At 34.1% G+C, this 26,796-nt stretch overlaps 1 protein-coding gene across 5 annotated transcripts in view; it reads left to right on the top strand.

Moving 5' to 3' along the window:
• The window catches only part of LOC138715208 (carotenoid isomerooxygenase-like), a 185,093-nt gene that overhangs the window by 145,028 nt on the left and 13,269 nt on the right, over nt 1–26,796 (top strand). For all 5 annotated transcript variants that reach the window (XM_069847863.1, XM_069847862.1, XM_069847861.1 and 2 more), the window contains 3 exons: nt 15,271–15,415; nt 16,396–16,552; nt 21,465–21,694. In XM_069847863.1, the coding sequence (XP_069703964.1) occupies nt 15,271–15,415; nt 16,396–16,552; nt 21,465–21,694 (532 nt within the window). The remainder of the gene's footprint in view (nt 1–15,270; nt 15,416–16,395; nt 16,553–21,464; nt 21,695–26,796) is intronic.

Genomic DNA, 26,796 nt, shown 5'->3' with positions numbered 1-26,796 from the left:
TAGATAAATAGAATATGACAGAATAGATAGATAGAATAGGATCTAATAAATAGAAAGAATTTGATAGAATAGATACAATAGAATAAGATAGAATAGATAGAATAGTTTAGAATAGATAAATAGAATAGAATAGTATAGATAAATAGAAGAGGATAGAATAGATATATAATATACGTTAGAATAGAGTAGTTAGAATAGATAGAATTCATGAATAGAATAGATATGATAGAGTATACAGAATAGAGAATAGAATACATAGGATAGAATAGATAGAATAGAATAGATATAATAGATTAGATAGAATAAAATTGATTAGATAGAATTGATATAGATATATAGAATAGATAGAATAGTATAGATAGATTGAATAAAATAGATAGAATAGAATAGATGGAATAGGATAGATTAGGAAAGAATAGATGAATAGGACAGGATAGAATAGATAGATAGAAAAAGATAAGCTAATATAATAGGTAGATAGAATAGGATAGGATAGATAAATAGTATAGGGTAGCAAGATAGAATATGATACAATAGAGAGATTAGAATAGATAGATTAGAATTAGATAGATGGAATAGGATAGAATAGATATATAGAATAGGGTAGAATAGATATAATAGATAGACAGAAGAGGAGAGAATAGATAGATTAGGAAAGAATAGATAGATAGAATAGGATAGAATAGATAGATAGAATAGGAGAATAAGATAGCATAGGTAGAATAGGATAGGATATATAAATAGGATAGAACAGCAAGATGGAATATAATAGAATAGATAGATTAGAATAGATAGAATAAAATAGAATAGATAGATTGATTAGGATAGAATAGAAAGATAGAATATGATAGAATAGATAGAATAGAATTGATAGAATAGAATAGGATAGTATGTAGAGATAGAATAGGATAGAATAGATATTATATAGAATAGCATACAATAGATAGATAGAAGAGATAGATCGAATAGAATAAAATAGACAGATAAAATAAATAGCTAATATAGGATAAAATAGGTAGAATAAAATAGAAGAAATAGGTAGAATAGATAGAATAGTTAGATAGAATAGGTTAGAATAGATAGATGGAATATAATAGAATAGATAGCTAGAATAGATAGATTAGATTGATAGAATAGGATAGAATAGATAGAATATTATATAATAGATAGCATAGGATATAATAGATAGAATAGGATAGACTAGATAGAGGGAATAGGAAGGAATAGATAGATAGTATAGGACAGAATGGAAAGATAGAATATGATAGAATAGGTAGAATGAAATAAATAGAATAGAATAGGATAGAATAGATAGAATAGGATAGAGTAGATAGACAGAATAAGATAGAATAAATAGAGAGAATGGGATAGAGTAGATAGGTAGAATAAGATAGAATAGATTGATAGAATGGGATAAAATAGATATAATAGAATATATAGAATAGGATAGATAGATAGATAGATAGATAGATAGATAGATAGATAGATAGATAGATAGATAGATAGATAGGTAGGTAGGTAGGTAGGTAGGTAGGTAGGTAGGTAGACAGACAGACAGACAGACAGACAGACAGACAGACAGACAGACAGACAGACAGACAGACAGACAGACAGACAGACAGACAGACAGATAGATAGATAGATAGATAGATAGATAGATAGATAGATAGATAGATAGATAGATAGATAGATAGATAGATAGATAGATTAGCATAAATAAGTACAATAGGATAGAGAGAATGGAATAGATATAATAGGATAGATAGACAGACAGACAGACAGACAGACAGACAGACAGACAGACAGACAGACAGATAGATAGATAGATAGATAGATAGATAGATAGATAGATAGATAGATAGATAGATAGATAGATAGATAGATAGACGGATGGACGGATGGACGGTTGGACGGATGGACGGACGGACGGATAGATGGATGGATAGATAGATAGATAGATAGATAGATAGATAGATAGATAGATAGATAGATAGATAGATAGATAGATAGATAGATAGATAGATAGATAGATAGATAGATAGATAGATAGATAGATAGATAGATAGATAGATAGATAGATAGATAGATAGATAGATAGATAGATAGATAGATAGATAGATAGATAGATAGATAGATAGATAGATAGACGGAAAGAAAATAGAACGGAGATTGGAACGAAAGTTTAGCAGAATATAGACAGAAATTAGTTCAGAAAATAGAGTAGAAAATTGACCCCAAATAGAAGGGAAAATAGAGCATAAAATGTAGGTGAATAGAGAGAAAATAGAGAAGAAAATTAAGCGAACCTATTCCAGATAAAGGGAAAAATATAAGTATAATATATCAGAAAATAGAATAGAAAGCTAGGGAAAAATAAATCAGAAAATACAGCGAAAATGGAGGAAAAGTAGAGCGAAAATTCAGTTGAATATAGAGCGAAAATAGATGACAAAATAGAGCAGAAAACCGTGTAAAAGGATAAAAATTGAGCAAAAATTATGGCGAAAATAGAAAAGAAGAAAGAGAAAAATTATAGCAAATATCATGTAGAAAATAGAGCGAATATAGGGCAGAAAATAGAATGAAAATAGATGAGGGAATTGAAAGAAAATGGAGTGAAAATAGAGAGAGAGAGAGAGAGAGAGAGAAAGAGCAGAGCATAGTGAGTGAGAATCTACAGCTAGAATAGACGATAAATTAGAACATAAAATTGAGCAGAATACATAGAGTCCAAAAGAGGGAAAATAGAACGAAATTAGAGCAGAAATAGATTCAAAATAGAACAGAAAGTACAACACAAGTATAGAAAAATAGAGCTGAAGATATAGGGAACATAGAACGCAGTATAGCTCAAAGTAGGGCGAAAGGAGAGCGGAAAATAGAGCAGAAAAGACAGCGAATTGGAGAGAAAATAAACTACAAAACAGAGGGAAAATAGTGCAGAAAATGTAATGTACACCGAGAATAAAGCAGAATATCAAAGCAAGTAGAACGAAAATAGAGAATAGAGCGAAAATAGAGAATAGAGCAAAAATAGAGAACAGAGAAAAATATAGCGACAAACAGTGAAAAAAACGGAGTAGAAAATGGAAAGTAAAATAAAAATATAACGAAAAAGAGAAGAAAATAGAAGAGAATATTGAGAGAATAGAGCTGGAAATACAGGGGAAAGAGGGAAAATAGAGTAAATAGAGCGAACATAGAGCAGAAAATAGACCGAAGATAGGGAACAAATAGAGCGAAATTAGAGAAAATAAAGCAAAAATGGAACAGAATATAGTGAGAAAGTAGAGCAGAATATATAAAGGAAATAGAGAGAAAATTGAGTGAAAATAGAGCGAAAATAAAGGCAAAATTAGGGAGAAAAAAGAGCGAAATTATAGAGAAAATAAAGCGAAAATAAGAAGATAATAGTGCACAAGATAGAGGAGAAAATAGTGCAGAGAATAGAGCGAAAATAAATCACTAATGGAACAAAAATAAGAGAAGAGACAGAAAATAGAGCATAAATGGAGAAGGAAATAGAAGAAAATATAGCAGAAAAAACAGTAGAACATATACAAAAAATAAATATAAAACAGAAATAAAATATATCGAAAATCGAGGATACAATAGATGAAAATAGAGCCAAAATAGAGCAGAAAACAATGAAAATATTAAAAACTAGAGCAAAAATAGAGCAGAAAATAGATTGAAAAGCGTGGGACATATAGAAAAATAGAGCGACAATAAAGGAGGTAATAAAGCGAAAATAGAGAAAAACACTGAGAAATTAGAGTAGGTAATTGAGTGAAAATAGAGCAGAAAATAGGGAAAATAGAAAACAGAGCAAAAAGTAGAGAAGAAAATAGAGCAAAAAAGAGAAATTAGAGCAGATAACAGGTAGAAAATAGAGCGAAAATAAAGGAAATAGACTAGAAAATAGGATGATAATACAGTTCAAAATAGGGTAGAAAGTATAATGAAAATAGTGAGAAAATAGAGCAAAAAATAGAGAGGAAATAGAGGAGAAAATAAAACGAAAAGAGAGTAGTAAATAGAAGAGAGTATAGAGACAATAAAGCAGAAATTAGAGCGAAGTTAGAGCACCAAATTAAGTGAACAGAGTAGATATAAGAAAAAATCGAGCACAAAAGAGAGGAAAATAAAGTGAGAATTGAGCTGAAAATAGAACGAAAATAGACAAGAAAACATATCAAAAATAGAGCAGAAAACAGAGGACAAAATAAGGCAGAAAATTGAGGGAAAATACAGGAGAAAATAGATACAAAATAGAGAGAATATAAAGAGAAAATAGACTCAATGTAAAGTAGAGCAAAAAATAACGGGGAAAATGGAGGGAAAATATAGAGAAAATAGTGCGAAAATACAGTTGAAAATGGAGAAAAACATGAAAATATAGGAGAAAAGAGCGAAAATAAAGAAAAATACAGCAAAAAAACACAGTGAAAGTAGAGCCGAAAATAGAGTAGAAATAGATCGAAAATAGAGGATAAAATAAAGCAGAAAATATGGGAAATAGGGCGAAAATACAGAAGTAAATAGAGCAGATAATAGAAATTAGAGATAAATTAGAGCAGAAAGTAGAGCGAAAATAGAGCAGGAAGAAGAGCGAAAATAGAGCAGAAAAAGAGCGAAAATAGAGCAGAAAAAGAGCGAAAATAGAGCGGAAGGTAGACTGAAAGTAGAGCAGAAATAGAACGAAAAAAAGAGCAGAATATAATCAAGGATATAGAAAGAAAATAGAGCGAAAGAGGAAAATAAAGCAGAGCATAGAGAGAATGTACAGCGAGAATAGAGGATAAATTAGAGCATAAAATTGAACAGAATATAGAGCGAAAATAGAGCAGAAAGTAGAGAGAAAACGGAGCAGAAAAAAGAACAAAGATAGAACAGAAATATATTGAAAATAGAGAAGAAAATAGACAGAAAATAGAGAAAATAGGGCAGTAAGTACAGCAAAAATAGAGTAGAAAATTTAGCGAAAATGGAACAAAAATAGGACACAAAAATACCCAGAGTATAGAGAAAAATAGACCGCAATAACATAGTAGAAAATAGAGCGAAATGGAGAGTAAATGGTGCAGAAAATAGAGCAAAATAGTGCAGAAAATAGAGGCAGAAATAGAGCAGAAAATAGAGGGAAAATAGAAAGTACAGCAGAAAATGAAAATAGAGTAGAATGTAGAGCGAATATATAGGAGAATAAAGAGAAAATAGAGCGAAAATATAGAGAAAGTAGATTAGAACTGAAGGGAAAATAGAAGAGAAAATAGGGAGAAATTAAAGCGAAATTTTAACAGAATATAGAGCGAAAATAGAAAAGAAAATAGAGCAGCAAGTAAGGGAATATAAAGTAGAAAACAGTGCGGAAATAGAGAACATAGAAGAGAAAATAGAGCGGAAATAGAGAATATACAGCAGAAAATAGATAGAAAATACAGGAGAAAATAGACCGAAAATGGAGTAGGAACGGGAAAGAAAATGGAGTGAAATTAGAGAGAAACAGTGCACAAAATAAATGAGAAAATAGTGCAGAAAAAGAGAAAATAGAGCAAAAATTAGAGTGAAAATGAGGAGAGAAGAGAGAGAAATTAGACAGAAAATAGAGTGATAATTTAGAAAAAATATATAACGAAAATAGAGCGGAAATGGAGAAAGTAGAGCGAAAATAGAGCAGAAGATAGAGCAGAACAAAAACAGAAAATAAATCTAAAATAGAGATAAAATATACCGAAAATAGATACAAAAGGAACCAAAATAGAGTAGAAAATAGAGCGAAAATAGTGCAGAAAATAGCGCGAAAATATAGCAGAAAATAGAGAGCAATAGAGCGAAAGCATAATAGAAAATACAGCAAAAAACTCAGCGCAAGTAGAGTAGAAAACAGAATGAAAATAGTGCGAAAAATGGAGCAGAAAATATAGGAAACAGAGCAGAAAATAGAGTGAAAATAGAGAAGAAAATAAAAAGAATTTAGAGCAGATAATATAGTATTAAATAGAAGTAATAAAGAGCAGGAAATAGAACAGACAGTAGAGGGAAAATAGAGCAGAAAATACAGCGATAATACAGCAGAAAATAGAGCGAAAAGAGAAAATAGAGTGAAAAAGAGCAGAAAATCGAGAGTACAGCGAGAGGATAAAATAGAGCAGACAAGAGCCAAAATGGAGCAGAATATAGGGACAAAATAGAGCGGAAAATATAGCGAAAATAGGTTTATAATACAGCAGAAAGTATAAAACAGAGCGAAAATGGAGGAAAATAGAGGGGAAATAGAGAAAACGGAGCACAAAATGGAGAGAAATAGAGGAGAAAATAGGGACAAAATAAACCAAAAATAGAGCAGAAAATAGAACGAAAATACGCCAGCATTTGGAGCGAAAATAGAGAACAACATAGAGAAGAAAATATAGCGATAATAGTGAGAAAAGAGACCAGTAAATTGAGAGAAAATAGAGAAGAAAATAGAACGAGAACTGAGAATATTGAGAAAGTATAGCAGGAAATACAGGGGAAATAGAGAGAAAATAGAGTGAACATAGAGAGCAAATTAAACCGAAAATTGAGAGAAAATAGAGCGAAATTAGAGAAAATGGAGCGAAAATACAGCCGAAAATAGTGAACAAAATAGAGGATCAAATAGAGACAAAGGAGCAAAAATTACAGCAAAAAGAGGAGAAAATAGAGTGAACATGGAGGAGAAAATACAGCGAAAGTAGAGGAGAAAATAATGCAGAAAATAGAGCGAAAAAAGAGAGAAAGTATAGCAGAATACAGAGGCAAAATAGAGCAGAAAATAGAGAGAATATAGGGACAATAGAGCGAAATGAGAGAAAATGGACCAGAAAAGAGCAAAAATAGAGCGAAAACAGAGCAGAAAAAGAGAAGAAAACAGATACACAAGAGAGCGAAAATGAAGGGAAAATAGCGAAAATAGAGCGAATATGGAGAAAATAGAGCGAAAATAGAGCACAATATAGGAAGAAAATAGTGTTAAATAGAGATAAAATAGAAGAGACAATAGATGAAAAATAGAGCCAACTAGAGCAGAAAATAAAGCGAAAATAGAGCTAAACTTGAGTAAAACAGAGCAGAAAATGGAGCTAAAATATAGCAGCAAAAGAGAGAAATGAAGTGAAAATAGCGCAAAAAACGCAGCGAAAGTAGAGGAGAAAATAGAGCGAAAATAGAGAAGATAGAGCAGAAAATAAAGACAAAATAGAAACTATGGCAGAAAATAGAGCGACTATAGAGCAAAAAATAGAGCGAAAATAGTGAAAACAGGACAGAAATTACAGCGACAAAAGAGCAGAAAACAAAGCGAAAATAGAGTACAAAATAGAGCGAAAATAGAGTACAAAATAGAGCGAAAATAGACAGAAATAGGACGAAAATGGAGGAGAAAATACAGCAAAATAGAGCAGAAAATAGAGAAATGAAACTAAAATAAAACAGAAAATAGAGAGGCAGTGAAACTAAAATAGAGATAAAATAGGCTTTAATGGAGGAGAAAATGTATCAAAAATAGAGCTGAAATTGAGCAAAAAATAGAGCGAAAATATAGCAAAATATAAAGCAAAAATAGACCAGAAAACAGAGCGAAAATATAGCAGAGAATAGACAAAAATAGCGAAAATCGAGGAGAAAATAAAGCGAATATAGAGCATAAAATAGAGAAATCAGAGCAGAAAATAAGAGTAGAAAATAGAGCGAATATAGGGCAGAAAATAGAGTAGAAACTAAAGCGAATATAGAGTAAAATAGACCGTAAATAGAGGAGAAAATAGAGCATAAAACAGCGAAAGTAGAGCCGAAAATATAGCAAAAATAAAAAAGAAAATAGAGCGAAAATTGAGCAGAAAGTAGAACGAAAGTGGAGACAAATGAGCAGAAAACAGATCGAAAAAAGGAAAAAACTGAGCGAAAATAGAGCACAAAATAGAAAGTACATTGAGAATAGAGGAGAAAATAGAGCACAAAGAGGCGGCCCGTGATTCAGAAGACAAGTGAAGTGCTGACACCTGTATGTAACAAGGAATAATATTTTTTCTATCTTACCTTATCTCTTGTAGAGTAGATCTATTCTTCTGTTCTTCAGGGCCGCGAATTTGTCAATGATATCATCTAAAAAGTGGGTTGTCCTTCAAGTTCCGAAGAAGTTCTCTATGAATAGAAATGTTGGCCAAGAAGGACAAACACTGCTGGGAAATTGTATTCTGCAAATAAGTTTTTATTCTCTTTAGACACAAGAAAACTTCTTTCTACGGACACAATGGTGGATGGCAAAGTGAAAACAACCTATACACTTCCTGGAATACGTCTTGATTAACATCACTCTGATGTAACATCTCCAATGCTTTCAAAGCGTTAACGCCACTGTAATCGCCATCACCATAAAGAAGTTCAAGTTCATTTTTCAAACGTTGATTTTTTTTAATATGGATGAGTAGCACTCAATCAAGTTCTGCAAAGCATCTGATGAAAATTCTTTAGAATAGTCTTTAAAATTTTGTTGTATCTATCAAACTTATAAATGATACGTTGTTCAAATCATGAAACCTAGTATTAATTTGTGACAGAATATTGTCTACTATCTCGTAAAACAATGACTACTGTATATGAAGAAATTGTCTTCATCAGATAATTGGGCATGCTGTCTTTTATGGTTGCGTCGATCTGGTTGGCGCAGTTGGTATAGCGCTGGCCTTCTATGCCCGAAGTTGCGGGTTCGATCCCGGGCCCGGTCGATGGCATTTAAGTGTGTTTAAATGCGACAGGCTCATGTCAGTAGATTTATTGGCATGTAAAAGAACTCCTACGGGACAAAATTCCGGCACACTAGCGATGCTGATATAACCTCGGTAGTTGCGAGCGCCGTTAAATAAAACATAAGAATTTTTTTATGATTGCAGTTACTTCTCACTTTTGCATTACGAAATATTTTGCTGCAGTATTCTTCATTTCTTCTATTATTAATCAAATAGTAAGTATCTCGAATTTTAGCTGTACAGTAACATATATCTAAACATTTGCAGAACATCGTACAAAACATTAGACTGAATATATCATAAGAAACCAGAGCCGGAAACTGAATTCAAAGTCATTCATGTCATTCAAGAACTCTCCGCATTGACGGATGGACGTACTGTCAGTTCCAGGATTTATTTTTATTTCTTCAAAAACCCCTTTTAAACCGTTCCAATTCTCTACTACTGTTTTGAGTACTTTGTAGTTCGACGTCCACCTCGTTTCCACGGCTGTTGGAATTTGCCTTCCAACTATCGAATTTAGAATGTGGTTACGTTTACCTGAATGGTGAAAGAAAGTGGGAATTACGCTTAGGTTTGCAAAGAAAATTCGGCAACTTGAAATACTGTTGCAACTCTGTTGCAGAACTAAATTCAAACGATGCGCTAGACAATGAATGAAAATAGCTTGACGAACTTCATCTTTGACTTTCTTCTGTAGGCCATTTAAGTGGCGGCCTGACATTACAGTAGCACCATCGTAACACTGTCCTATCAATTTATTACGACAAGTCAAAGGCCCTAAGATGCTGTCTATTAGTTCAAACAGGACTTATGCAGTCCGATCAGAACTTACGTCATAACCTAAGAAACGCTCCACCAGTTTACCATGTGAAGTCACGAATCTTACTATTACAGATCACTGACAGTTTTGAACAATGTCCGTCGCATCGTCAATTTGCAAGGGAAATAAATAAGTTTCATTTACTTCTTTCTTGATTTGGTTACATATATAGTCTGAAATACATTCAATTAGTTCGTTCTATATTGTCTTATACTGGCCGTTGAATACACATTTAATTTTACTGTATTGATTTCTAACTTCGCCGAAATTTACGGAGAGCAAAGTTTGGAGCAGTTCTTTGAAATTACCGCGGTTATGAGGAAACCCTGTTCATCATGTCCTCGAAATGGCTACTCTTGTTTCGCTAAATATATAACGGCTTGAACCACAACTTTCATGAAGTTCCTGTTTAACCGGACATTCTCATTAAATATGTTAATACACAATAAGGACGATTTCTGTAACGCGTCGCGAATTGAGTTCAAATTTCTTTCGACTAGTTTCAATTGCAATACGTACTTCAAATCCTCACTCGAATTCCCATATTTGTGAAATGCACGAGTTGAGTTCGCAAAATCACCAAACCCCGCGTTATTCCAAACTCCTAATAAAAGGCAAGCCCAGCAGAAAAGTTTTTGTAGAAAAACATTGCCACATAACCATAAGAATTTCCGGACTTTTTTTTTTTAACAAACGCTGATAAATATGGAATGTGGAGTGGGGCGATTAAACACTAATAAATCCTTCTTATCCTCCTCGCGCCAACGAGAAAACGGTGTCTCGGATAAATCGCAGTGAAGAGAACGCCAGTAGAGGAAGTTATCCCCATCCTCGCCGCTCGGCAACTCGACAGATCGAATACTACCGTCAACAAAGTTCTAAGAAGAAAAGAGAGAGAGAGAGAGATGGAGAGCGAGAAAGAGAGGCTGGGGAAAGAGAGAAAGGACAAAGTTCTACTTTTGCTTGATAGATGCCGCTTTCACTTTTTAAGGTCCACTTTTGTCCACTAGATGTCTGGTGAGCTAGTAGGGGAAAAGTGAAAGGGGTCGTGGGCGGAGCTTCTACGTTCTGATCATTGCGATTTTCCCGGTGTCTCTAATAAATTACACACTACATCATTTTCTGGATTCATTCGCAAAATCACTTATGAACATCACTAAATAATACACAAATAACAAAATTAACTTGTTTCTCTCACCAAGAAATGGATAAAACTGGCAATGGGTTTGCACTTGTCGCCTTGTCGGGGTTGGACAAGCGAGGGCAGCGAGAGAAACCTGTTTCTTTATTCCTTGAATAGGCAAAGGAACGGCTCTTCTATCCTTGGAGTGTCAATGCTCGTTACCATGGCAACCTACAACAGGGCTATGTAATAAATGTGGAAAAAGAATCGTTTCTTCTTGAAAACCAGTAGCTACTCTTGCATTATATATGAGGTGAGTGCAAGAGGTGAGTGTGAGCAAGCGAGACGAAAGGGAAAGTGTGTAGCGATATACTCAGACGCTTCACGAGGCTTGCGTCTTTCAGATAGCGATAGGAGATTTGTGAGCAGGTTATATCTATGACAAGATGGAAATGCAATAATTATTGTGATTACAATTTTAAAATGTAGTGAAGAGCCACTTCAGTCACTTCACTTTACGAGCCGCGCTTGAGCACAAAATAAAGCGAAAAATAGAGCAAAAAGTAGAGAGAATATACAGTAGAAAATAGATTGAAAATAGGGCAGAAAATAGTAAGAAATTAGAGCAGAAAATAGAGAGAAATTAGAACAGAAATTAGAGCGAAAATTTAGGAGGAAATAGAGCGAAAATTTAGAAAAATAGAGCGAAAATAGAAGAGAAATTAGAGCGAAGACAGAGAGGAAGTACAGCGAATATGGAAGAGAAAATTAAAAGAAAATTGATCAGAAAAGAAGGGAAATTAGAACAGAAATTAGAGCGAAAATTTAGGAGGAAATAGGGCGAAAATTTAGAAGAAAATAGAGAAAAATAGAGCGAAAATAGAAGAGAAATTAGAGCGAAGACAGAGAGGAAGTACAGCGAATATGGAAGAGAAAATTAAAAGAAAATTGATCAGAAAATGAAGGGAAATTAAAGAAGAAAATAAATCAAAAATAGAGGAGGAAATAGAGCAGAAAATAGGGAAAGTGAGAAAATAGAGAGAAAATACAGAAGCAGAGTAGAAAATAGAGCAGAAAACAGAATAGGAAAAAAAACGAATATAGAGCAGAAAGTAGAGGAAAAATAGAGCAGAAAATATAGCACAAATAGAACGAAAATAGAGCACAAAATAGAGCGAAAGTAGTGCAGAAAATAGAGCGAAATGGAAAGAAAATAAAGGGAAAAAAGAGGAGAAAATAGTATAAATATAGCTGAAAATAGAGCAAAACGAGCATAAAATTGAAAGTAGAGCAGAAAATAGAGAAGAATGTATGCTTTTCATTCAAGTATCATTTTTATGCACGGAACATGAAAGTTGTGTTTTGGAAAAAGGATCAAAAGAAATATCTGGGGAAAAAGAATATTGGGAAAATAGAAATAGGAAAACTGTACGGGAATCATTTATTTCTATTCTTAATTTATTCATAAATCGTAATGCAATCCATCTATCCTAATCTATACCATCTTATTTATAAGTTTGGTCTACTCTATTCCATTGTGTGAGACTAATCTCTTACATTTTGTATACTGAATATATTTAATCCTGTCTTATTTAACCCTTAAATTCGCAAAGTATTCTATAGGATACCAAAGGTTAATAGGCTATATGCTATAATTTTAATAGAATAGAAACAAATTGGTAGGAAAATTAAAATTTCAGAATACTATAATATTGTACAACATATAAAATATGGACATTGCGATAGTTGTTTTCTTTACAGTCCGACACAGTTCAATAAATTAGTGTGAGAAATGAAGCTTTGCCAATATAAGGGTTAATATAAGATCTGCTTATAAGAACTGATATATTGGAGTTTAATATTTTATTAGTGAGTTTCTAACGCAGAATTATAATCTGATACTATTATTTTTAAACGTGTTTCAAGTGATAATGTTAGTAGCATAATTAACTCTTTATATTATGGATAAATCTTAAATTTACTTTTGGTCCTATTTGTTGACATGGTTTCTATGGACAAGAATCATACAATTTATTGCGGATATAAGTAATGAAACATTGTGGTCTTGTGGACAACTGTGTTACTGTATGCAAGAGTTTAATTCCTGTTATACTTCTTACGACTTTTGAAGATATTACCAATTTCTAGTGAATATTTAAGTTTTTTTTACGTGTTTCTGATTTAGGTAAACAAACTATTGTATATAGGCCTATATATTTTTTGAAGACTTATTGATCGACCTCATTTTAATATTTTATGTCTTTGGCTGAAATTTGTGATGGTTTTGCGTGATTATGGACGATACAACCCATAACTTCAAATAGTATGCACAATACAAAATCCTTCGTAAATTGTAAAATCTGTCATAAACAGTTCACAACCAGAGGAATTCATATTCACATCAATCGATGTCATAATGACTCTTTATCCCAAGCTGTTTCTAATGAAGAAACTACTCTTGATACTCAAAATTCAGATAAAAATGTATGCCCTAAGAATTTACGTAAATGTGAAATATGTGGCCGTTTTTTTAAAAGCGTTAACCGTCATATTGTACGTGCCCATCCTGGAGTACATAGAAATATCATCAATCACTCATATAATGATCCTGTACTCAACAATGAATTCACAAATTTTTCGTCTCAGCCGTTCCTTCTACATCTTCAACGTCTGAAATACATGGAAATATTCTCAATCAGTCATATAATGATCCTGTACTCAACAATGAATTCACAAATTCGTCGTCTCAGCCCGTTTCTTCTACATCTTCTACGTCTGATTCCCTGCATGATAATTTTGATCTTAAGTATTGGGATACACAATTCAACACCTTAGCTTGTTTAGATGTCTCAGACAATGCCGTCTTTGATAAATGTGTTGAAAAATATTGTCACTACCTTAAACAATCAGTATCTCAATGTAAAGGGCCCCAACATCCTGCAACAACTTATTACAAAAAACGGCAAGCTAGGAAAAATAATCCAGATGGTATTACTTATAAACAGTCAAGCAATCCTAAAAATAGAAGTAAGAAGAATTCTGAGAGAAGGAAGAACAAATACGCTTATGATTTAGCACAATTTAATTATTACTTCCAACGTCGGAAAATTGTGCAGCATGTATTATCCTCCTATGCAATGTAAGTTACCCGTTTCTTCGGTATACGAATATTATAACAATTTATATGGTGTCGCCAACAATTGCACACTTGATAACTATCAGTCATCTTCGGTATCCAATTATTCAGATCCTGACAATATTATCATCACCCCTGAAGATATTGCATATGCATGTAAGGGTATCAAGGTTGACACTGCACCAGGTGAAGATGGAGTCAGAATGAAGGTCATTAATGAGTTTCGTTTATATAAATCTCTATCATCGATTGCCACATATCTGCTCCGTTGGGGACATGTTCCGCCCTGCCTTCGACGTGCACGCACAATTCTGGTTTATAAGTATGGCGATCCAGATATTCTTAAGAACTGGCGTCCAATTACGATCTATTCTGTTCTGCGCAGAATTATTGAGCGTGTATTAGATATCAAGTTACGATCTTATCTTGATTTAAATCTTAACCAACGAGGTTTTATGTCTGGTCCAGGTGTTTTCCTAAATTCCTCTATTATTAATGGATGCCTTAAGGATTCAAAAGTTAATAAAAAGGATTGTTGTGTTGTTTTTCTGGACATCTCTAAGGCGTTTGATCATGTCTCTCATCAACACATTGAACAAACCCTCAATGCTATGCCTATACCTCCAAAACTCAAGACGCTTATAACATCGCTTTTAATAGGAAATTCTACTACTATCACTATTAATAAAAATACAAAGATAGCCCCTATAATGATCAAGCAAGGAGTTGCACAGGGGGCTCCACTCTCACCAATTCTATTCAATGTTACCATTGACTTCGTGATGAAGGAATTAAGCGAAAGTAATATCTCTGGAGAATATGGATACAATATACCACCTCTACGAGGAGGTTGGTTGCATCTCTTCTGATGGCTCTACTAGACGTGCTGATATCATCATAATTGATCGGCAGAAGGATAAGGGTGTCATTCTTGATCCCACAATCCGTTTCGAGATACATGAGCAACAGCCACAAGAGGTGTGTCGTGAAAAACAAGTCATCTATGAGCCTTGTTGTCAGCATCTTGGAGCACAATACCACATCACACACTGGACAGTTTTTGGGCTCATGTTCGGTGCCCGTGGCACGATTCCACGTAAAACTTTAAATCAACTTAAACAATATAAAATTTCTGATGCACCGATTGATGCCATAGGATCTCACGTGTTAAAATCATCCTTAGCTATAATTAGTAATCATTTGTACCCAACAAAATTTTTATTGTAAATGATTTCCTATGTTTTCTTATCATTTATCGTAATGTTTTTTTTTTTCTTTCCACGTGCCACAAAATTGTTTTGTTTACTTATTATTCTTTATGAATTGATTAGTAGGCCGATCTACCGAACCCTTATTTAGGGCGGCTTTTGTGTATATTAACAAATTACTTACTTTAATTATATTTCATCCTACACAGTATTTCTGCATTGTTCACTCCTGGCGAATCTATATCGGACAATGCAATGATATCTGTATATCCTTTCGGAGATGAATTCTACACCTTCACAGAATCTCCAGTTATTCATCGGGTTGACCCCAAGACACTCAAAACTTTGGCCAGGGTAAGTGAGTGACAGCTCTACAAAACACATTTTTCACAATTCTGTCAGCTGTTTTAATTAAAGAGAAGTTATATTTAAATAGATCTCTAATTACATATTTCTTTTTAACTTTTCTTTACTAAAAGTCATTCTCAGAATCTGTATCTATCTCTCTTCCCTTCTGTGCATGTGTCTACTTCTTTCTACATCTCTTCCCTCATGTCTCTTTCTATCTGTTTCTCCTGTCCCTGTTTCTGTCTCTGTCAATCTTTTTTCTCCCCTTGTCTCTTTATGCAGTTGGGAAGACTTCGTTAACCATTTTACAACAGATTCCAGATGTTATATATTTGTTTGTATGTATGTATGTATGTATGTATGTATGTATGTACCGGTATGTATGTATGTATGTGCATAGGCACCGACTTTTGAAATTCTTAGGGTATGCTCATGTAATCATGTTATAAACTGTGCTATCCCAGATGGTGACAGGATTTTTTCTCGTTGCCAAACTTCCAGAACGGCCCTGAGGTTCACTCAGCCTCCTATAAAATTGAGTACCGGGTCTTTCCCGGGGATAAAAGGCGGTCAGAGCGTGGTGCCGACCACACCACCTCATTCTAGTGCCGAGGTCATGGAAAGCATGGGGCTCTACCTCCATGCCCCCCAAGTGCCATCATGGCATGTGACGGGGATACCTTTACCTTTTACTTTTTTTTTTACCTACATCTATACTAATAATTAGAGCCCAAATGTTAGGCAAAATGCCTTTTTTAAACTGACTGTATGTATGAAAGATCTATTAGAGACAAACACGTTTGCACACATTTGGAGACGATAGGCCCAATTTTTATTTTGCCTTTTTTGCCTATTTTAGCTCCCGTTGCCTATTTTAAAGTTAAATGCCTTTTGTTTAGCACATTCCCTGCCCATCTCAAATGTCTGGATTTAATGTTTTTCATGATAATCACAAGAATTGTTATTTATGTTATGTCGTTATTCAGGTGAACGTTTCCAAGTATGTGAGCATCGTCAACCACACATCGCATCCACATGTCATGCAGGATGGAACAGTGTACAATTTGGGATTAACTGTAACATGCACTGGTCCTCACTATTCCATCATAAAATTTCCCCCTGCACAAGATGCTGGATGTGAAGGTATGTCCTCAGAATATTCACAGTAACATTATTAACATCATTGTAATATAGGTAAGGGACTTAGAGTGGGCCAGTTAATGTTACGAACTGTCGTGTTTTACAAAATTAAATGAATTACGTTTATGTTATTTGTAAATAAGTATCTACTCCTTTTTTTAATACCAATAATGATGACTGAACACAGTATGTAAAAAAAATCTGGAACTTCAATTCAGATACATACTGTAATTGAGGCATTATTAGGGACAAGAATTTATATGCAAAATCTTGAATTTGAGATACAGAGCATCTCGTATAACAGCACTGTGCAGAACGATATTCAAATGTTTCTTTCTAGAAGGCACTGTGCTTGTTGGAAGGAAATAATAGGTCAGGAGGCTATTAAGGCTTCAATATATGCTGCAAACATAAAAACAACGTGACATACATTAAGTAGTTATTCCAGGGGTCGGCTCAATTGTACCAGTGATTTTACGTGTTCTAAGTAGGCTATATGTCTCTTCATGATACATTTGATTTCGTATTTTTGATACATATATATAAAACACGAGTTGTAAACGTACATAAATATGTACGACTCGGATTTTTAATAATTAATTATTCATTACTGGTAACATTTATTTGCTTATTTTATTTATTAGTTTACACAGTATTAATCAGTCTGCTATCAAAACATCTGAAAGTTAAAATTTATAAAACAGTTATATTACCGGTTGTTCTTTATGGTTGTGAAACTTGGACTCTCACTTTGAGAGATGAACATAGGTTAAGGGTGTTTGAGAATAAGGTGCTTAGGAAAATATTTGGGACTAAGAGGGATGAAGTTACAGGAGAATGGAGAAAGTTACACAACACAGAACTGCACGCATTGTATTCTTCACCTGACATAATTAGGAACATTAAATCCAGACGTTTGAGATGGGCAAGGCATGTAGCACGTATGGGTGAATCCAGAAATGCATATAGAGTGTTAGTTGGGAGGCCGGAGGGAAAAAGACCTTTAGGGAGGACGAGACGTAGATGGGAAGATAATATTAAAATGGATTTGAGGGAGGTGGGATATGATGATAGAGAATGGATTAATCTTGCTCAGGATAGGGATCAATGGCGGGCTTAAGTGAGGGTGGCAATGAACCTCCGGGTTCCTTAAAAGCTGGATATAGGGGCGAAAGACTAATCGAACCATCAAGTAGCTGTTTCCCTTCGAAATTAATTTATGAAAATCTTACCTTACTTGAACTACGACATCAATGGGATGATGAAAAGTGAAAGTAACAAAGCTACAAAAAAATTTAACTTCATTGCAATAATTCTATATGTCGAAACTATCACGAATCTAATTAGTAGAAAGTTAGCCATAGCTAGCGCAAAAAAAAAAAAAAAATCTAAAATTTCTGAAAAATAACACAGTAAGAATCAAAATTCATTTATATATATTGCATAAAATTCCATGCAACTATGGGTTAGTATACATCAAACTGGCCATAGTATTGAAACATGTAAGAAGGAACACTCAAAAATGCATTAGGTTATATTAACTGGACAAATTTGCTTTAGTAAAATACAGCATCGACTGGGAATATCAGATTTTGTTTCATTGGACAAATATTTCAGTTAGAAAGAGTCAGGGAGACATTGAAATTGATGTACGTCATTGAATAATTAATAGGGAGAATGGGTTTCACTTTGAGCAAGACATGAAAACCCATTTCATATGTTCGTAAAAACCACAGAGAAGCAGATGTGATAATATGAAATCTAAACAATAAATTACATAATAGTATCTCACAATTTATCTTAACTACATATTAAAAATGCATTTAGTTTAACTGTAACCCTATTAATACAAGTTTTCTTTACTCACAGTTACTACAATAGGCGCAGACTTTGACACCTCAACTTATAAAGCCAGGGATGGCGCCCCCAAAATAAAATGAATAAACTGTTATCAACTTTCAGTTTTATTGATCGTTTCTCTGTGGGTGTGTGCTTGTTCAGTAATCAGTGATTGTGATGCAACTATTGATAATGGATAAATTCTTAATAAAGAAACTGCCTAAAATAAAACCCCAATGAACGAGAACAGAGTGATAAATTGGGTTGTAGTAGCATCGAAACTAATAACTCATTTTTATCATCACTGCAAGGATCAATGATGTGTAAACAAAGCAGTGAGAGAGAAAAAGTAGTACATGAAAGACCACAGTTTTAAATTATTTTAGATTAAACAATTTCCGTGGGTATTATATAAAAAATCAGACGATGTTATTTTCTATAAAAAATATAAAGAAATTTTTAAGAAACAGCAATTAAAGTTTCCTCAGTCTTCCCTTCTCCTCCCTCCCCAAATAAGTCGGCGCCTACTGTTACTACTACTCATGCAGTATAATCTGCCATACTGAATCTGTCTGTGGCTATTTTCCTCCAGCTGAGTCCTAAGATTAGAATTTTTTTTCTCTGGGCTAACTAATATTACTAGAAGAATCTAAATGGAATTGAGGACCGTTTCAACAAAACTCAACAAACGCCATTTTTTTTCGAATTGCGAGTTTTGACGGACTCTGGTCAATTGTAATGAAAGGAAAATGATGCATTGCTCATAATATCACAAAACTCAACATTTTCCGTTGAAAAGTGTGCCTCAATGTAGAGAGTTTTCACGAAACTCAACATATCCATTTCTTAAATTTTCACAAAACTCAACATATCCTCTAACTCAACATTTCACACTTTTATCATGTTTCACAAGCTACAATATTTTACAACAATATAATAAATTTCCATTTTGACAACAGTGATACATTTCGAATCTCAAATATTATATAATATTTTGTTGTTTCCGGCATTAATTCAGTATAAATCTGGCCGCTGTTGTAAGTGCATGTATTCTGTGAGTAGTGATAAAAATGGAAAAGAACCCTGAGTAATGAAAATCAGTTCAAGCTACTGGAAGGAGCACGAAGATTAGGAGCAGAGTAAGTTAATCTAAGAGTAAGAAACATACAGTTGGGCCTAAAAATAACGACATTCATCCAAAATGGACTGTAATCATTGAGAACAGGGGGGAAAAATCTTGCTGCAGTTTCTTTGTGCTTAAATGATCTAATTAATATTTTCGAGACAAATTATACAGAAATAGTACAAACATTGACCAAGACAATTTTTTTCTAAGACATATGAAATTTGATCTACCTAAACGGCATAGAGTAAAGGAGGACGTCAAAAAGCTAGAAAGATCTGTGTCTATTTCATATTTCATAAGAGGTGAAAATGAAGAAGATTTCCCAGTATATGCTGCTAAGTTTACACATTGTTATTATGACATTGAAAGATTACATAGGTAATTTAGAAAAAATGTTTACTCACAGAAAAATCCAGATTTGACTCATAGATCGTTTTCAGATTCCTGTGGATCTCAGAATAAAAATTGCATAATGATGGCTAATGCCTGTTGGTTATCTGGAAAGCTCTGAAGATTTTAAAGAAATTAAACATTTCTTTCCTATCCTTGGAAAGCTATATGCTTCCGGATCGTGTGTTTCGATTGATAGAGAAAGAGCTGAGAATACATGAATACATCACATTGCTATCAGAATAGTATGAAATTATGGCAATGTTTGGGGACGTAAAAGTTTTGGGCAAAGACTGGCATACTTATGACTTAAAATCGATGGAAAAAATATTGTAAAAGCCAAATTACCATTTAAAATGTCAGAGGTGAAGATACTTACGTACCAAAAACCTCGTAAGAATCGTGTGAAGTGTTATGTACAAAGTATTTAAAGCAGGAAAGACAAGTGCTTCTGTAATGTATAAAACACCTGACCTACCACTGGTGAATCATGTCAGCAAAAACAAAGCTAATGATGTGAGGAAGTTAATGAGTTACTTCCATAATGATATTTCGGAAGAGGACAAGGTATTTTATCACAAAGTTTTAAAGAGATGTGCCAAAGATTCTGATAATAGAATGGATTATGATGAAACATTGCACTGAGATTATTCTGCACGATTTTGATTTTCAGTGATTTGGTTAATGTATTGCACAAATGAAAATATTTAATTCCTGCAAATAAAAGAGTTCTTGTAAGTCAATAACAAATTTTGAAAAAAAAAAAAAAAAAAGGGCTTGAAATTAGGTTTCAGTGTGTTCAATTAACTGCTTTTTAATTCAGCAGTACACAAGAATTATTTTAAAATACGCAGTAATAATTTTGATGAAGATTTTACCAGCTGCAAATGAAAAATAATTAAAAATTTTAAGGTGTGTGCATTTAAAAAATTGGATATATGTTGAGTTTTGTGAAATTCTTAACTTTTGTCATATTTTTTCCAAATAAATAAGATAAGAAAAATAGTTGACCTTTACATCAATTAATGCATCTGTGAAAGAGAAACAACATATATTTTTCTCAGAATTATTATATCAAAGGTCTGCGAGTAAACTAAAAAAAACGTTTCCTGTAAAATTTAAAAAATAGCGTTTGTTGAGTTTTGTGAAAACAGTCCTCAATTGATATAAATTATTTTCTTCCTATTATAGGCATTCATATTACATTTACTTGCTCTTTCAGGTGGCTTATTGAGTACCATAGTTGTATAGTCGATACAATATAGGAAGAAAGCTTATATGGACCCATGCCCCGTTGTTTGGAATAGCCAAACATAACAAGTTCTACAGAATAGGTGACCTTCCAGGTCATAGCTATTCACGCTGAAAACAGAACCTGTATGTACGAGGTAGAATACCTAAAAGTCTCCTTCTGAACACAATCACTGCAAAAGCCTAAAATCTCATCTTGTTTTTTACCAATGTCCAGCACAATTATTTAATGCTAAGTGTACAATAAATAATGATAAAAGTTTTTATAATTAGGATTTTACCATTATTGTAACATGTCTCGGTTTACAGGTGTAAAATGCTCTGAAAAGACATTAACCACATTTGAACAAGCCATCATAGTGGGATCAACACCTGCCAGATGGCCGTTTCATCCATCTTATATGCATACTTTTGGAATCACCGAAAATTATTTCGTAATTGTGGAGCAACCATTATCTGTATCTGTGCCAGCGATGATAAAGAGTCAGATTCTTAATGAACCAATGGCAGCAAATCTTCAATGGTACCAAGACCAACAAGTGAGTAATTAATTTTAAGTTTTCAATTGACATGAATAACGTCTATCTATGATGGTACAATGAAAATATTCGCAACACCAAAAGCATAAATTATTTTTCAAAATTTAATTACTCTGTAACGATAAGACTCAGAATGCTGAAACCCATATGAAAACTGTTAAAACAATAAAGAGATTTAAACCTGTGCAAGTTGTTTTATTGTATATGTAACAACTTACACTTCTTTCAGTTTGAATTAAATGAAATTTATTTTTATTTTTTTTATTAATACATAATTACCTTCAGATACCCGCCATTCCTATCCATCACTGTGGAGTAATGCTTAGCACGTCTGATCATGAAATGAGCGGACCGGGTTTAAATCCTGGTTGAGACAAGCCTAGATCATATATACCCACATTGCTCGGCCTTATAGGTTTTGATGATAACTTTTGTCAGGTTTACTATGCTGCCATCTAGTTGTTACATAAAGAGTCACGTCGTAACTCCCATTTGAATTGCATTAGCGACTGTAATGCCATCTCATGTTCGTTTACAGCAGATGGGTGGCGATCCTGGCGGTTGTTCTCTTCAAAGTGCTACCAATTTTAACATAGGGATGGGCAATCTGTTATATATATGATCTAGGGGGCAAGTTACTTGGTTGAGGTTTTTCCAGGGTTTTCCAGTAAGAGCAAATGCTGGGTAACTTTCGGCATTAGATCCTGGACTCATTTTGCCAGCATTATCACCTTCATCTCATTCAGATGCTATTATAATCATAGCAGTTGAAAAGGCGTCGTAAAATAACTAATAACCTCCATTCCTAAACTGCAGGAGATGAATCTGAATGCGCTGCACAAGCTTTGAGAATATACAAACAAATTCGATGTAACTCAAATGGTTTTCGAAGTACAGGGAATTTAACTACAATTAACTTAATTGGAAGGCAGATGATTAAGATGATGATGATTATTAACTATTTAAAGATATAGCTCATTGTTACCAAGCCATGAAGACATTTCATCACTTACATTGTGTCATACTTTAACACATGCAATGTCAAACAAATGCAATCTGAATGATGAAAAAAGTACTACATACATGCTTACCGGTAGGGCTCAAAATGGACGTTTTCACGAACCGTAACAATCTGTTATTTTCGTGAATACAATGTTGTTGATGATGACAACAACGGAATTAATGACCAGTGAAATGACACCAAGTACTATCATGAAATACTTATATACAGTCAGCTCTGGATACAGTGAACACGGCCATAGTGAACCTAAATCATTGGTCCCGATTCACATACATTAAAAAGTACTTTAATATTTCCGTTTATAGTGAACCCTCACTTCAGTTGTAGTGAACATAAAACTATAACTTCCCCAAGAAAATGTAATTTTAAAATGGCCAAAATGGTAATTTAAGAAACTTTTTCTCTTATAAACTTCCAAGAATATGTTCAGAACAAAATCTCAAACCTTCTACTCCTTAAGTGCATTGAAAGACAAAGGATTTGTTCAGCTTCCTGGACAGCTTGAAACATGTGAAAGAAAATAGTGTACGCAATGAGGGATAAAGGAAGGATTAGTTCTGACCCCTTTAAAAGAGGTTATTAGAAGAATAGGAAGAGAACGTGTTTTCTTTTGTGAAAGGGAGTAGAGTGATGACCAAAGGGTAAATACAAGAAGGATTAGAGTATAATGGCCCTTACCCTTCCTCTCGCATCTTTGTAAAAGTGAATCCGGGGAAATTCCAAGGCTGAGTACACAGTAGCTTACCTCTAGTGGGAAGAGGTGCGAAATTGGTCAGTGCCTACTACCTACATGGCCAGATTAGATTTGTTTCAAACTGTGAACATCAGGATGTCGAAGCTTAAAGTGTTTAAGTTGGAAGATAAAGTGAACATTAGTACTGATATTGAACGTAATCTGTCCCAAACAGGCATTAATACTGTATGTATAGCAACATCAGTAGTTTACAAACAGACACTTCGGTTTTAGTGAACCTCGGATAAAGTGAACGAAATATGCTGGTCCACAGAGGTTCACTATAACCGGAGTTGACTGTACAAACAAATTAACATAATTTCGGATATAAGCCTTCGGAAATGTTCATTCTTTTATCATATTTATGCAGACAGAAACCACGAATGGAAGTAAGTTCATTCCAATGGAAAAAAAAAAAAAAACCATATTGAATAAAATGCACACATCATTAATAATTATTTACTTCAATGCATATATTATTACTGGTGAGAAAGAATGATTTCTGGCCCTACTGAAATCTTTGTTTTGCATAGTCTTTGAAATGGGCATTCAAGTCGCGGTATAAACAATAAGAGATTCGACTGGCTACCTAGCAGTGGCCTACAGCATCTGATAATTAGTTCGATATGGAGTGATAAAATGTTGCTGAGTCCGGGTCCTTTAATTTCATTAACTCCACACTATTATTCAGAAATCAACGATACTCAATGCAGAATCAAATATATCAAACGCACGCCATAAAATTACTATAAATTAGCAAGAGCTCATATTAATTCTACCTATTATTAACAATAAAGCAGTATCGACAGTGCCAATGTCAATTTTTTTTAACAATTTAATTTACACCTAATTAAAAATTGTATTGAAATGTACCAAATTAAAAAATTATGAGATGAAATAGAAAGACTCCTGAAATTCACGAACCGGAAAGCCATTCCAATCTGCTCCAGTCCATTTTGAGTCCTGGTTACTAGTACTTAATAGAAAATGGATGAAAAAAGAGACATTCATAATTATACACTTACAAGATGACGAGTTGGCCTATGTCAAGAATGTGATTAACAGTGAGCTAGTAGATGGAGATGCATGGACAATGAGGAAAGATATGGTGCTATTAAGCATTAAAAAATTTAGACTTAGTACCAAGTTAATCCTGTGGTGGCTGAGCGGTCAGATCTCCAGCCTGTCACGCAGGCAGCCTGGGTCCAAGTCCCGGTCAGGTCTGGGATTTTTTATTGAAAAATCCATAGTGGCATTTGTGGTGGACAAGGTCGCAATTAGGGTTTTTCTTGGGGTTCTCCCATTTCCCGATATTAGGCATCTACATCATTCAGTCACCATTTCATCATCATTCTATAGCATTCCCCGATCCCGGCTGGAAATGCATGGAGAGGGTTGGCCTAGGGACGAGGGGGGTTGCCTGCTCGAAACCTAGGTACCTTAGTGTAGTCAGCTGGTGCGAATTTGGGAATACACCTGACTTGAGGGTTAGTGCAATAAATCGTAACAAGTCGCAGTGGTGGGCCATAGTGTCCCCCTCCTGTAAATTCTAATTCCATAGCACCAAGTTAAAATGTATCCTGATTAAGTTTCTGGCTGATATGTATATATCTATTATCATGCAGTACATCTCACTTGATGATATGCGTCAGAAGAACAATTGTTTGCATCAGTAGCAACCAGCCGTTACAAAGGTTGGCATTTCTGCATGAAAAATAGTGTATTTAGCAAACTCATGCTGTTTATTGCATCTAAATCGGTTAACGCGTGTAATTACAGTGCCTTCTCAAAGTTGACTGTGCACCCGAAATTGTACTCCAACCATTCGCGTGCCCTACCCACACCGTGCGCTACACCTATCCCACCCGGTACAACTAGTCACGTAGTGGAGATATGCCTCACATGTTGATAACATGAATGAACAACCATCAGGAACTTTCTATCGTTCGAACACTTTTAACTCCTACCCCATTTCGTTATGCCAACTTTTCTAGCCTACACCCGTACCAGCAGACGGAATTATAAGACAGAGAACAGATTTGCAATAAAGTATCGTAACTTGACTAGTCTGTGAACATGTTTGTTGTATTATTAAATTTAATTCTTTGGCATAACAGTGCAAGAAATGAGCTGTGTAACACAATACAAATTCTCCGTGTTTCCCACTCATTATGTTAGCCCTGCCGTTAACCAGCAATTATGTGTTTCAATTATGACTGAATTTCCGTTAAGCCTATATTCCATTAAGATAGTTTGCAGCAAACTTTCAGCATCATGTTTTGGAGGCAGTGAAGAGAAATGTCTAATAATTTTATTGCTATCCAGCAATTAATTTTGAATTGTTTTCGTAGTTCCTTTGAATTGTGATGAGTTCTATAAATGATCTTTGAAAGTTTAATCTAAATGTGGAGTAAAATCAGTCAAACCCCAAAATATACTGCGGTTTGTTGAATCTTCTGATTCGGCAAGTCCTCGCATCACTAATTCAAATGCAGCACAGAATTTCACACATTCAGTTATTTTAGATAGACCATATCTATTTTTAGAAGCATTTTCATCTTGTTTCTGAATGTTCATCCAATACGCAGAATCAAGCTTGTTAGAATATTTTAATATCTCTAGCAGTGACAAATCTGTTTGACTTGAAATGAATTTTCGAATTTTCATTCTTTTCTAATTTTTTAAGTCAAATTAACTAAATCCTTCACTCCGGTCTTTGTCCATGTATTTTCTCCTCTAAACAGAATACACGGGTGGGGGAGAAAGCATTTTCATGAGCGCAGCAAAAAACCAATCGTTTCCATTACACATTTCGGTATTAAAATGACTAGTAGGCTACATGTTTGCCTCGACTTTTTCCACAAATTTCAATATTTAAATTTGGTGTAGTACGTCCTAATTTCTTAAGTTAACGTACAATTTCTCTTTTAATTTCAAAAAGGGTTGGTCAATTAGGTTTTCATTGCATTCATTTTTAATATAAAATATCTCCTTAGACACACTGACTAATCACATCACACCACCCCAGTAGGCTACTATAACACTGGAACTGTAATGATATACAGTAAGTCCAGAAGCCTATATGTTCTAACGAAGGTCATAAAGAGATGAGGGTGTTGACGGTTCTTTTGTATATTCAGAGAGAGCTGCTTTGGTCGCAGCTCTAATGCAATCTTATGGGACGGTGAAGAAAATCAGTTTTCTGCTGCCAACTACCCTACATTGAGCTCCAGGAACTGCCGATCACAGATCCGAAAAGTACACTACAGCTAAAATTCTCGAGCAATTCAAGGCTCCTACAGACAGTAAAGTCTCGAATCGAAGGAGAATGAATTGGAAAAATAAATG

Source organism: Periplaneta americana, chromosome 15 (assembly GCF_040183065.1).
Source record: "Periplaneta americana isolate PAMFEO1 chromosome 15, P.americana_PAMFEO1_priV1, whole genome shotgun sequence".
In the NCBI taxonomy this organism is placed as follows: domain Eukaryota; kingdom Metazoa; phylum Arthropoda; class Insecta; order Blattodea; family Blattidae; genus Periplaneta; species Periplaneta americana.
This window is presented reverse-complemented; position numbering and strand designations above follow the sequence as displayed.